At 38.0% G+C, this 14,562-nt stretch overlaps 1 protein-coding gene across 1 annotated transcript; it reads right to left on the reverse strand.

Moving 5' to 3' along the window:
- Positions 759-5,003, reverse strand: LOC109228525 (40S ribosomal protein S3-2-like). Its single transcript, XM_019393644.1, has 7 exons — positions 4,896-5,003; positions 4,711-4,765; positions 4,473-4,620; positions 3,205-3,376; positions 1,641-1,695; positions 1,428-1,559; positions 759-1,158 (listed from the first exon to the last, which is right to left on the reverse strand). Exons 2-7 carry the CDS (start codon positions 4,747-4,749, stop codon positions 958-960), a joined length of 747 nt encoding a protein of 248 aa, XP_019249189.1. The 5' UTR covers positions 4,750-4,765; positions 4,896-5,003; the 3' UTR covers positions 759-957.

Genomic DNA, 14,562 nt, shown 5'->3' on the forward strand with positions numbered 1-14,562 from the left:
TTTTATAGTGCAACTATAAACACCGTCAATGTTATATGGTAGTGAATGTTGATCGTTAAAGTCTAATTCACAAAATAGCTGATTCAGATATGTGAATGATAAAATGTACGGTTATACATTGATTAGATAAGATAAAAGATTGACCACATTCCCCAAAATGTGCAAGTTGCGCATATTGAGAATAAAATAAAAGAATGAGATTTCGGCATGTCTTGTGTCACCCTACAGATGCACCGGTCCATAGATATAAAATTATGGTGAATGAAGATGTTAAAAAAAGACAACGAAGACCTAAAATCAAACAGAAGTTGTTACGAAGCAGGCTTAGCTAGATCCCACCACGTCCTTCAATGATAATTCAAACTTGTGTTATTAACTTCAAAACCGCTTGTGTTCGATTCCAAAATAGTGAGCGGGAAATTAAGTAAACAAATAGAACTTTACAAAGAAAATGTGGTTTTAATTTAAATTGCTAAATCTCATTCCTTTTTACAAACATCAATATGACTAGTTCTCGAAGATTTCATAAAGTTTGGTCACATAAAGGATAACTACACGTAATAAACTCCAAATAACAAGACAATAACTAGAATCTGAGAGAGCATACACCCACCAAGAGGTTAAATATTCTTCAATTGTGTTAAGCTGAGGATTTGTTCCATGATGTCCAATAAAATTTAAACAATATTTAAACAGAACATAATTCCCAATTAATGAACTAAACAACGCACACCCCCAAAAAAAAGTCAAAATAAGGGTAGATTCAACCACTAATAGAATAGAATAAAAATCTTATTAGGTGCATTAGAAAGATAGTCATATAAAGTAACGGATTTCCAGACATGTTTAACAGTACCCAAAGATGAACCAAAAAAAAAAAAAGAAGAAAAACTAAAACTTGACTTATAAATGTAACATTCGGAGATTATTCAACGAGAGGCAAGTGAGATTCGCTGTCTACGTAACTGGGACTGGGATAGGAATATCAGTTGGCAACATTGTTGGCACTACGTCTGGCACCACAACCGACGTTTTGGCGTAATCTTCTTCCTCCTTGGGAGGATGTATTGTGACAAGATCTGGAAGAGGAGTTGTTGGACCTTGCTTTCCTTTTGGATCCCAATCAAGCATGATCTTAACTTTGATGCCAAGTACTCCCTGTACAACCCAAAAGAATGGAACACATCACAAGATAACAACGACGATAAGAAAAATAAAAGAAATCAAGAAAAGAAAACAAGCCCCCAAAGCTTCGGTCTAGTGGTAAGTGCGCAGTGCGTGAGTGCGGGTTAAGTGCGTGTCTATTTAACTAGAGGGGCAGTTTCGAACCAAGAGCCATCGGAATTTCTTGGTCGCGAGAAAAAAGAATAAAGAAAACAAGGAGAGCAAATTAGCAAGACTGAGGAAGTCACTTGCATGGAACCAACCTGTCTCATGAGAATATGTCTTACAGCTGAGTCAATATACTCCTTGACAGGCTGACCGGAAGAAATCATATAACCATCTTTGAACTTCATAGATTTAGCACGCTGAGCCCTCAGCTTTCCACTAACGATCACCTGTTTAATAAATCAATGAGGTGTTACTACTCTGCATCTGAGGTGTAGTGAGAAGATATATAGAACATTGCAGTAGCATACCTCGCATCCCTTGGCTCCACTCTCCATTATAAATCTCAAAACACCATAGCATGCCCTGATAATATAAATTCAAAGAACAATTTAAATAATGAAATGCAAAATGCATTAAACCACAGAACATTGATCACAAAGAAATTTAAGAACACAAATTTAAGTATGAAAGGAGTACTTTTAGAACTGGAAAGCACAAAAAGTGACAAGGTTCATGGGGCTTGAGGCGAAGAGAGAAGTGAAGCACACAATTTACGGAAAACTTAAAAGTAGTAAACATCCATGTAATTAGTATACAAAAAATTAAATTGCAATTAAAATAACTAATTTCAGTTTCCAATATATAATAAAGCCGATATAAATCCAACTTCTAAAAGTTCAGAGTAAATGAAGCGCCTGATTCTCGTTGGATCACTTTGTTCACCTTTCTTTGAACCACAAACTTCTCTAATGTGAACGAGTTCACCCGGAAGCCATCATCCCTCGCTTTTCATTGCTTCATCGCTTGATGTGACAAAGTGATGGCTTTAATAATATTGTACGTCGCAACCCATGGACAGATGTGTATATATTTACCAGAATACCACTTACAACATTTTTCGAATAGCTTCAGTTGACATAGTCCTCTTCTGACACAAACTCCGCACCAAGTCAACCTAGTTGCTTTATAGATACTCAACTTGAGGAATTAGCTCGGGCTCAAAATAAGGTCATCACTCAAAAAATCATTTTGAATAACATATACTTGTTTTTATAATGGTGATCTAGACCAGCTTTCGCACATCTTTCACTATTCCACTAAGTACCTGCTACTTCCTACCAGCACAGGTACCAGTTAAGCCCGAGAGGGTTAAGCAAACAAGCTCCTCAGTTGTCCCTTCAGTTCCACATTTAGCTTTGAGTCTATGACCAAAGCTTCAGAAATTGGAACGATATAAGCATTTTGACAACTTCATCATCAGAGCTTTATGCACAAACAAGAAACCCAGAAAATAAGGTGAAAGAAATGATATCAAAAAGTTTTACGCAGAAGGGGAAGACATCACCTATTTTTTTTGTCTCTACTGGATTTAAACCCTGCTCTCCATTGTTTTTCACCCACTTCGTTCACCATTGGTTCCATTTTGAACAACATATACTTATTTCAAGTTTAATCACAATACAAGCTATGAATTATTTACCAATGTTCCTCTCTAAATTCTGCATAAAGACAAATATTCCACATGGATGTTTGCATGGAGGACTCTAGTCATCATCCAACACAAAACTGGCACTAGAACATTTGTGGAAACATATGCAGAAAAAAATTTAAGCACAAACCCAACACTCTCAAAATTTAATAAGTCTCAGTAAAGAGGACTGGATATAAATAAAAGAAGAGAACATTGGACTGAAATACACATGCAGAGATTGTAAAATTTTACCAGAGAAAGGCAATGCAGAAACAAAAGATATTAAGCATACCAGAATTTCTCATAAAAGAGAACATTGAAACATCTGAAAAGGTATCAAAGGACCAAGAAGAATCAATTTTGAGGCAAACGTAATCTCATACATAGACTGAACATCTTACCTCCTAACAGCGAGACCACCAAGAAGCTTGTAGCGGAGCGACTCGGCCTGAGCAACAGCACAAAGCCCTCTGTTGTTAACCTTCTCTGCATATAGCTCCACAGAGTTCTCTTTGAACTTGAATCGCTTCTGGACAACTGATGTCAATTCCCTAATCCTCCTTCCCTTCTCACCTAATACATGGATCAAATGTATCAAATAACAACACATGATGTTAATCAACTCAAAATAACACCAAACAGAACTTCATCACATACAGACACTGGGACACACTTCTTTTTAGCAAGTGGATAAGGACATGAGTTGGAGGGAAACTATTTTAGTCATGGAGGACAATAACTTACTACAAAATGAACAAAACGCTAGTAGTCATCAGTAAATGTAAATGTCAGGTTTTCTCTCTCTTAGTTCTTGCTATTTTGGGTCAAAAGTCCAAAAACACTATCCTACCCTTGCTTTCTTGATTTTCTTTGAAATCCAAATGTCACAAAGATGCAATTTTTTTCTCATTCTCTCACCCTCCCCATCTTATCTCTTTTGTTTGTCCCCTTCTCTGAATGGTCAATGATCGACATACCTTTCCTCAATTTAAATTTGTAAGGCAAATTAAATGGTGACTCAGCAGCAAACTAAATTAATCTCAAACATATTTTAGAAATTACGGCAAGACCAATGGTATCATCAACATAAAATCCAACCAAAATCATGATGAAAATTTAGAAGTTGTTAATGAAAAAATACAAGATTAATTAAGCTCTCGACTAAACTGCTAGGTCAAGGGTTCAAGGCTAGTAACGAGTGTCAAAAATTTAAGTTCTCGACTAAATAGAAATATTCCATCTGTTCCAGACTTCCAGTTCATTAGTCCATTCTAAGAAAAATGAAACATTTATGTATTCGGAAATAATTTAATTCTGAACCTCCCGTTTTTACTCTTAATTAGAAGCTTTATAGCCACAAAATTGTTATAAGATGTTTAAGACCAGAAGCTTCAAATCTTACAGCCACAATTGTTATAGCATGATTAAGACCACAAGTTTCAAAAGTATTCCTTTCTTTCTTAAACTTCGTAATGAGTCAAACCACATCACATAAAATTGAAACCAGAGAGTAAGCGATTTTGGGAATGAAACCATAAATAGAACGAAGAAAGCTAACAAATATATCAAACAATACTATAAAATGAATAGAGTTTTCACGTTAGCCACAAAAAGTATAACCTTCGACACAGAAAATATTTGGGGAAAAAACCTAAATTAGAGTAATCACCTAAAACGTTCTGAGTACGAGTGGCTCTGATGATGATCTCAGTCCTCACGGGAGTAACTCTAACCTCAACACCAGAATATCCGTCCTCAGCCAACTCACGTGTCAACACTTCGTTAAGCTCCGCAAAGAAGACGCCATCAGCAACAAACTGATTCAAAAACACCTCGAATCTTAAGTATTCCAGTAAATGAACAGCAGTATATTGAAATTTAACGAAAAACTTAAAAATATCACCAACCTTTCGTTTTTTGCTAATCTGAGTAACCGGAGTATCCATTTTCAAACTATTTCACCTAAATTGGAACGAAAAGGGTATAATTTAACAATTTCAAGCCATTAGAAATCAACAGGAACAGTGATATCAATTTATTTGAGTAATTAAAGCAATTAACGTTGATAAATATAAACGAAAGTATCACTTACAATTTTCGCTTCGGCCGGAAAAAGAGAATGAAGATTTTCGCAGCTAAAAACAGCACGTCTATGGCGGCAGAGGAGGGTTTAAGAAGAAATGTTAGTTCGAGTCTGGGCTCGTTTCTGAAGTAGCCCGTTACAAGGATGGGCTTGGGCCGAGGTCGTTCAAAAATAGCGAGAATTACAACTGGTCGTTTAAAAATAGTCCAATTTTAAAAGTAATTGAAATTTAGCCACTTTTTATATAAAGATAAACCTGAGCGAAAACACTGTTCAAAAATCGGAAAATACTCCAGTATATTATGCTGGAGTTCCAGCATAAGTACACTAGAACTCCAGTATAATATACTGGAGTTCCAGCAAGTATATTGGTCCAGTATAATATACTGGAGTTTGGAGCACCGGTGCTCCAGTCTCTAGTATATTATACTGGAGCCGGCAAAGTATACCGGTCCAGCATAATATGCTGGAGTTCATACACAAGTGCACCGAACTCCAGTATATTATGCTGGACCGGTCTCTATTGCAGCAAAACAATGACTATTTTTCATTGACTTGGTAAACGCTGGCTATTTTTGATTGACTAGTCCGAAAATTGGCTATACCGTGCTATTTTCACTGTTAGCTTCTCATTAATTTGTGGGCTCACCGGAAAAAAAACACGTCTTCTTTCTTCGTTCAAATGCCCACTAAATTAGATGAAAAGTTAAGTGCATGAGAACTATCAGAATAAATAAATAAGAAATATGGAGGAAGTGATGTTATTAGCTTCTCATCAATTTGTGGGCTCACCGGAAGAAACACTTTTTCTTTCTTCGTTTTTTATGTCACTTTTTATTACTTGATGGGCCAAATTAATAATTATTTTCCCGCACAGCTATGTGACCTAGTGATCAATGAAATTGTATGAGTCAAAAATCTGCCTTTAGAATATTCAGGCCGAGATAGCATTATGGGAAGGATCCTCAAGTCATCATTTAAGATGGTCTGAGAAGCCGCACAAGCCTGTGGTCGAGGAGTCGAGGAGAGCCGCAGTCATGGAATCAACAAGGATCAAGGTCGAGGAGTCGAGGAGAGCCGCGGTCAAGGCACCAACAAGGATTAAGATCGAGGTTGAGTACCGGCGATAGAGCGGTAACAGCTAATTTTCAAAATAGGATCTGAAATGGAATATTCTAGTGGATATTCTAGCGAATATTCCTTACATTTGTACTATTAGGGTTTCTTGGAAAGATATCCCATATAAATAGAAAAAGGAGACACAATGGAGGAACATGTGAGATTCATTTTGTAAGAATAGCACTTTGAAAAAGATTCGATACTCACTCAATATAAAGATTTACTTTTCGTCGATATTCTTATCTACATTTTACCGTCAAATCCAAGAAATCCCTGATTATTCAAAGATTTATCACTCAATCTCTGTCAGGTGGAAGGTTCATTTATTCTACCCCTTATTGACTAAATCATTCCGGTTATTTACTTAAATGTCATTTATTATTGTTCATTGAATATTGTATGCTACATTATTGTTCTTGACTCCTCAAAACATTTAGCACGTGGCGCCATGGTTGTCCGCATAACGTTTGTCAGTCACTTTTTCTAATATAGAGATCTAGGGATATTATTGTTAACTAGAATTAACTATTGTTTACATAAATTTAATTATTTGAACCAAGATTTATATTTTTGGTCAAACAATATGGCGCCATCTGTGAGAATTTCTTAGTTAAATATTTAGTTTCCTCTAGATCTACAACTAACGCAGGTCACTAAAGTCACAAAACCCCAGATCTTTTTTCTTTTTGTGTGCAAAACCTAACATGAAAGGTAACCGAGAAGAAATGGTGAGGATAATAAGTGACTTCCCGACCAACCTCATAAATGTCATCAACGAGAGATGTGAAACGGCGGGTGAAGGCACAGCGCCCAGTCTTGGCGAGATGGATCACCACCTCCACACTGCAGTATAACAAAACCTCATGGCCAAGGAGCCTCTACTCCTGTAGCTGAAGGGGCGCCCCAGCTGTCAAAAAGCTCCTCGAAGCGTAGTTGACTGACACGCTGACGAGCATCCTCAACAAACTCGCTCCAGGCTCGACTGCAGAAACCAAAATGGCTGGCACAACACAACCAACAGACGAGCAGCGCAACCAGCCTCCCCTTCCAATGACAGGTATAACTCATAATATCATCAATAATGCAGGTGACACGCCCTCGTAGCCATCCTAAAAAGAATGGAATAAATGGAGAATGAAAACAAGGTGCTCCACTGGTTGGGGAGAAGGTTCTACTGAAGATTTCACCCATGAAGGGTGTTATGAGATTTAGGAAGAAGGGCAAGTTGAGCCCTCAGTTCATTGGGCCTTTTGAGGTGCTTCGGAGGATTGAGGAGGTGGTTTATGAAATTGCTTTGCCACCTAGCTTGTCGTGAGTGCATCCGGTATTTCATAATTCTATGCTCCGAAAGTATATTGGCGATCTGTCTCATGTTTTGGATTTCAGCACGGTTCAGTTAGATGGTAATTTGACTTATGATGTAGAGCCAGTGGCTATTTTGGAGCGGCAGGTCGGAAGTTGAGATCAACGGATATAGTTTCAGTGAAAGTGCAGTGGAGAGGTCGGCCCGTGGAGGAGGCTACTTAGGTGACTGAGCGGGAGATGCGGAGCAGATATCCACACCTTTTTGAGGCTTCAGGTACGTTTCTAGACCCGTTCGAGGACTAACGTTTGTTTAAGAGGGGGAGGATGTAACGACCGGCCGGTCATTTCATGAGTTACAGCCTCGTTTCCCCCATTTCTGCTTCTTTATGTGTTGTTCAGCTGTATGTCATCTTATCATGTTGGTTGGTTCGGGTTCGGAGTGGTCTTGAAGTGGAATGAGACACTTATAGCCTGTTTGGCCAAGCTTCTTTTTGGCCAAAAGTGCTTTTTTTGGCCAAAAGCACTTTTGGCCAAAAATTGAGGTGTTTGGCCAAGCTTTTGGAAGGAAAAAAAGTGCTTTTGAGGAGAAGCAGAAGCAGTTTTGGAGAAGCAGAAAAAAGTAGCTTCTCTCCAAAAGCACTTTTTTGAGAAGCACTTTTGAGAAAAATACACTTAGAAGCTGTTTTTAAAAGCTTGGCCAAACACTAATTGCTGCTTAGAAGTGCTTTTCAAACTAATTAGCCAAACACAAACTGCTTCTCACCAAAAGCACTTTTGAGAAAAGCACTTTTGAAAAAAAGCACTTCTCAAAATAAGCTGATTTTTGCAGCTTGGCCAAACGGGCTATTAGTCTCTTATTTAGAAGCTTAAGTTGAAAAAGTCAACCGGATATTGGCTTATGTGTAGAAGATCTTGGATGTGAATTCTGATGGTTCGGATAGCTCCGTTTGGTGCTTTTGGACTTAAGAGCGTGTTCGGAATGTAATTTGGAGGTCAGTGGTAGAATTAGGCTTGAATTGACAAAATTGAAAATTTAGCGTTTTTCGGTCGGCAGTGGAAATCTTGATATTGGGGCCGGAATGGAATTCCGGAAATTGGAATAGGTCCGTAGTGTAATTTGTGACGTGTTTGCAAAATTTCAGATCATTCTGAGGTGATTTGATTGGTTTCGGCATCATTTGTGGAATTTGAAAGTTTATAAGTTCATAGGCTCGAATCCGAGGTTGATTTGGTGTTTTAGTGTTGCTTTGAGTGACTCAAAGGCTCAACTAAGTTTGAATGATGTTATGGGATGTGTTCGCGTGCTTGGTTGAGGTTCCGAGGGCCTCGAGTGTGTTTCAAGTAGTTATCGGATGGGTATAGCTGTTGAAAACAACTGCTGGTGTTCAGATGTTGGTCTCTGAAGTTGGGAGCGCGGACCGCGGAGGAATCTCGCGGTCAGCGGGGGAAGTAAGCGGGGGCGGCAGAAATTCCACGGTCAGCGGGAAAGGCTGGCGCGAACAGCAAAAGAAGGGACGCGACCTCCAGGAGCTGGAGGCTTTCGCGGCCGCGGTGGGAATTCCACGGACTGCGGAGAGAGGGGCGCGGCGACGTTGGTTTTTAGCGGTCAGCGAGATTCGAATCCAAGGGGTGCACTATAAATACGAGATTCAGGGTTTTATTTTCATATTTTGACCTAGAGCGCTCGGGTTTAGACGATTTTCCGAAGGTTTTTCAAGAAATTCATCGGGGTAAGCGATTCTAACTTGGTTTAGGCTAAAATACATGAATATATCATGGAATCCATCATTTGATTAGAGGATTGGGATGAAAATTGGGGAAAATTTTAGAAACTTCATAAATGGGTTTTTGAGGGTTGAAGGTCTGTTCGAAGTCGGATTTTGATAGAATTGGTATGGTTGGACTCGTGAGTGAATGGGTTTTCTAGTTTTGTAATTTTTGTCGAATTTTGAGACGTGGGCCCGGGGGATGGGTTGATCCAAATTCGGGATTTTTGGTCTAATTTGATAATTTTCGTATGGGATTCATTCCTTTAGCGTATATTGATGATAATATACTGATTTTGGTAAGATTCGGAGCATTAGAGGCCGAGTCGAGAGGCAAGGGCATCGCGGGTTAGAGTTTTGTCTGGTTTGAGGTAAATAATGATTGTAAATCTTGTCCAGAGGGTATGAAATCCCGGATTTCACATCGTTGTACTATTTTGAGGTGACACACATGCCAAGTGACGAGCGTGTGGGCGTGCACCGTTGGGGATTGTGACTTGGTCTGTCCCGTAGCGACTATTATGTTGCGTAATTGACTGAACTATATAATACTTGTGATTTAAAAATGAATTTCTACAATTTGGGCTGAATGCCATATTTAGGCCTCGTGCCAAAGCTGTTTGGACCCTTAGGGGCCTTTTCTTATTATTTCCTCACTGGTTTGATCTAAGATCTGTACTCAGTCATGCTATGTTTTACTGATTTCATAACTCATTTATTACTCCGTTTTGATGCATAAAATGATATTTTGGGCTGAGCACCCTGTTTTACTAATAGCCCGAGTGGCTTGAGAGGTTTCTGACTGAGTGAGGCCGAGGGCTTGTGTTGTGAGGATACTGTGGGATCGGGCTGCGCGCCGCAACATGATGTTACTAATTTATGATTATGAGAGGCCGAGGGACGAGGTGTCTTGTTATAGCACTTGGGTTGTAGGAGCCCTCCGGAGTCTGCACACCCCTAGTGAGCGCGGGTACCGAGTGAGTGATTTATGTTATGCCCGAGGGGCTGTCCTTGATATGATGTTTTGCCCGAGGGGGTGTTCTTGATTTTTGTTGTGCCCGAGGGGCTGTTTACGAGTGATTATGATGTATACCCGAGGGGCTGTATATGAGTGACTGAGAGGTTTGCCCGAGGGGCTGTTTATGATTCATGTTTGTCCGAGGGGCTGATTCTGAGTAATATGCCCGAGGGGCGGTTTATGATTCATATTGCCCGAGGAGCTATAAACGAACTATGTTTTGCCCGAGGGGCCGATTATGATTTTCATCACTTTTACTCTAAATTGCATTGAACCTCTGTTGAAACAATTGAAAAAAACTTCAAATGATGTTTTTTACTGAAATTGGATTTTAAACGAGATGATTTGACTTATATACTGATTTGAAAGCATGTTGTACTTACTGAGATTTCATGACGTGGATTTATGTGTTTCTTACTACTCAGTATTTATTTATCTTTATTACTTACTGAGTTGGCGTACTCACATTACTCCCTACACCTTGTGTGCAGATCCAGGGGTTCCTGGACGTGATAGCCAGCGTTGATTCTTCCATCTGTCACGGATATTTGGAGTTGGCAAGGTAGCTGCGTGGCGATCGCAGCCTTGCTCTTCTCCCTCATATCTTCCTTAGACTATATTAGTGTTTTTGCAGACTGTAATAGTCTTAGTTATTATCGGATAGTCCTTAGTAGATGCTCATGACTTGTGACATCCCGATGTCGGGCTTTTGTTTCTTCCGCACTTTGTTATTTAGACTTATGCTATGAAGTTTTATAAATTAATAGCTTAAAAACATCTTTATTTTGAAAGGACGAATTATCTTGGGAATATGTCGGCTGGCCTAGTTCCATGATAGGCGCCATCACGACCAGGTAGGTATTGGGGTCGTGACATCAACCAATGAAGGGACTAGATAGACTGGGACTAGATAGACTGGAATGCCAGCCAACACCAGAAAAATCTGTAAATTTCTCCAAGTATGTGACCAAAACAACAATTTCAAGGCAATAAACTTTACACTTATCAGCACATCTTTCTCGAGTTCAGGTTATGTTCGACCTTGTTCGAACTAAAACCTACTGGCCATCGGCCATAATTATATTCAGGTTATGTTCGACCTTGTTCGAACTAACACCTGCTTGCCCTCGACCATAATTAAATTCAGGTTATGTTCGACCTTGTTCGAACTAACACCTATTGGCCCTCGGCAATAATTAAATTCAAGCTATGATCGGCCTTGTTCGAACTAACACCTACTGTGTGATGACCCGATAGGTCATCTTATGTTTTAGAACTCAATTCTGTGCTTTGAAGCCTTAAATACCTTATTTTAGCCCTCCTCGATTTATGTGCACAGTATGGGCGTGTTTCCAGAAATCTTTTATGTTAAAAACTGAGAAAATATGAAACTCTTGCCTTAAAATCTATTCGAGTTGACTTCGGTCAATATTTTGAGCAAACGAACCCAAATTCGTGTTTTGACGGTCTCGATGGGTCCGTATTATGATTTAGGACTTGGGCGTATACCTGAAATCGAATTCGGAAGTCCCTAGCCCGAGTTATCGCACTTTGTTGAAATTTGAGAGTTAAAGGCTTAACGAAGCAACAATCGAGAATGTGCGTCATGATGATGCATGATATCATAACGTCATCTTGAGTCATGGACAGCACAACGCTAACAAACCCACCGTGAAATGGAGTGTTCAAAATTCGCGGCTCGCGAAGGGCCACATTGGCCACTTCACTTCAATCATCACGACCCGTTCGGCTCGCCAAATCATTTCGACCGCAATGAACAATCCGCTCATCAAGCCCGTCTAAGGCCGGTCTCAATAAACAGAGGAATTAACTGTATGGGTCAAAATCTGCCTTTAGAATATTCAGGCCGAGATAGCATTATGAGAAGGATCCTGAAGTCATCATTTAAGATGGTCCGAGAAGCCGCACAAGCCTGTGGTCAAGGAGTCGAGGAGAGCCGCAGTCAAGGCATCAACAAGGATCAAGGTCGAAGAGTAGAGGAGAGTCGTGGTCGAGGCACCACCAAGGATCAAGATCGAGGTCGAGTACCGGCTATAGAGCTGTAACGGCTAGTTTTCAAGATAGGATCTGAAAGGGATTATTCTAGTGGATATTCTAGCGAATATTCCTTACATTTATACTATTAGGGTTTCTTGGAAAAATATCTCATATAAATAGAAAAAGGAGACAGTATAGAGGGACACGTGAGATTCATTTTGTAATAATAGCAGTTTGAAAAAGATTCGATACTCACTCAATACAAAGATTTACTTTTTGCCGATATTCTTATCTATACTTTACCATCAAATCCAAGAAATCCCTGATTATTCAAAGATTTGTCATTCACTCTATGTCATGTGGAAGGTTCATTTATTCCACCCCTTATTGACTGAATCATTTCGGTTATTTACTTAAATGCCATTTATTATTGTTCATTGAATATTGTATGCTACATTACTGTTCTTGACTCTTCAAAACATTTAGCATGTGGCGCCGCCATTGTAACCCGCATAATGTTTGTCAGTCACTTTTTCTAATATTGAGATCTAGGGATATTATTGTCACTAGGATTAACCCTTGTTTATATAAATTTAATTATTTGAATCAAAATTTATATTTTTGGTCAAACAGAAATGAGTAGAGAATCACGATGTTTCAAATTTAACTTCCAAATGAGATAAAGAATACTACTCGTAAGTGATTTATTTTTATTTATTATAGTCTTAATGAATAAAGTTACTCGATAGCTACGTTGATGAATAATAAGTACTAGATATTTGGTAAAATAATTGAGGTGCGTGTAAAGTTGCTCGAGTACGAGTGTCATAAAAAAAAAGCGTCAATTATTTTCTTAAAGCGAAGAAGCTAGACATTTTCTTTCCCAAAATTTCTACGCACGTTGTCATCTTCACATGCAAAGTTCTTCAAATAAATTGGAAAGAGGGACCTATTAATTATATATGACGTGCTTTCGTGAGAAGTTGTTGAAGTCTGAAAGAAATTGTGAAAAACAAGGGAATTTTGGCTTTTTGCCAATAATGATTTTGGCGTAATCAGTTACGTAGGTTCACCATTTTCTTGGCGTTAGCCTGTGAGGCTGTGAACCTGTGATACTGTCAATAAATATTTTTGCCGTCTTCCATTATCCTTTTAACTTCTAAATTTATCATTTCTTATGACCCTCATTTGAAGCTAAAGCCAACTCGAAATCAATTAAAATGGATGATCACTCAAGTTTAGAGAGGATAGGTTTTGAATTTCAGAATAATAATTTAATGGTGGTGTCTTGCCTTATGTCATAACATTGTGAGACTAGTTTGGTAGGGATACTATTTCGCTTTTGCTTTGCATCTTTATTCTGGATTTCATGTTGTTCCTATTTTTTCTATTATTTCTGTGGTGTTACTGATATTGTCTCATTTTGTCTTTTTGTCCTCTTAAGCCGAGAGTTTTTCGGAAATAACCTCTCTACTTCTTCGGGATAGGGGTAAGGTCTGCGTACACTCTACCCTCCCCAAACACCACTAGTAGAATTTTACCGAATCGTTATTGTTATTGTAATTTAATGGTGGTGTCTTTGTGGTCACGAGTTTGATTCCAACCTTCCACAAAAAAGTTTTATTCAGTTTTTCCCTTTTTATTTTCGTTATATTTCCCTATATAAATAAAATAATTTGATATTTATTAAATTGTGATTTTAAATTTACTAAAAGTAAAAAAAAAGTCTTTTATTATTTTATTACAAAATCTACCAATACTTTTAATAATTATTATTTTTATATTATATGAAATATAAAATTGTGATTTTTCTCTTTTTATTTTTAACATAGAATTATGAGTTTATTTAATAATTAAAATTTCTTATAAGAGAAATCTAATTAATATATACATTTTAAATATTTTCATTTTTTATATTTTGACTTTATTATTAAGATTTCAGTTATGTATATATTATTCGCCTTTTATCAATTATAATTTTAATTATAAGTCTTATATATTTATATTTTTCCTAAAATTTATATTTTATTTCTCTTTTTGTTCCTTGCTTATTTACATATTATTGTTAGATTCCATGTGATTTTTTATTAGCTTATCACTTTAATAAAATACACTGTATATACATACATTATATATACAACAACAACAACCTAGTGAAATCCCACTAGTGGGGTCTGGGGAGGTTAGTGTGTACGCAGACCTTACCCCTACCCCGAAGGGGTAGAGAGGCTGTTTCCGAAAGACCCTCGGCTCAAGAGAACAAAAAGACAAATGTAGACAATATTAGTATCACCACAGAAATCATAAGAAAAATAGGAACAACATGAAATCCGGAAGAAAGATGCATACATACATACATACATACATACATACATATATATATATATATATATATATATATTCGATTATTATTTTGGGAGTAGCTAAAAATATATTACATTTCTCTACTCCACCTCCCCCTACCTTTTAC

The sequence above is a fragment of the Nicotiana attenuata genome, chromosome 7 (genome assembly GCF_001879085.1).
Source record: "Nicotiana attenuata strain UT chromosome 7, NIATTr2, whole genome shotgun sequence".
In the NCBI taxonomy this organism is placed as follows: Eukaryota; Viridiplantae; Streptophyta; class Magnoliopsida; order Solanales; family Solanaceae; genus Nicotiana; species Nicotiana attenuata.

What these genes read in the sequence shown, in the direction of transcription:
- LOC109228525 (XM_019393644.1), bottom strand. Translation starts at nt 4,749, where the DNA reads ATGGATACTCCGGTTACTCAGATTAGCAAAAAACGAAAG. An exon ending in AGATTAGCAAAAAACGAAAG is followed by an intron (nt 4,621 to 4,710) that starts GTTGGTGATATT and finishes TTTTTGAATCAG; the next exon opens with TTTGTTGCTGATGGCGTCTT. An exon ending in TCGTACTCAGAACGTTTTAG is followed by an intron (nt 3,377 to 4,472) that starts GTGATTACTCTA and finishes TCCATGTATTAG; the next exon opens with GTGAGAAGGGAAGGAGGATT.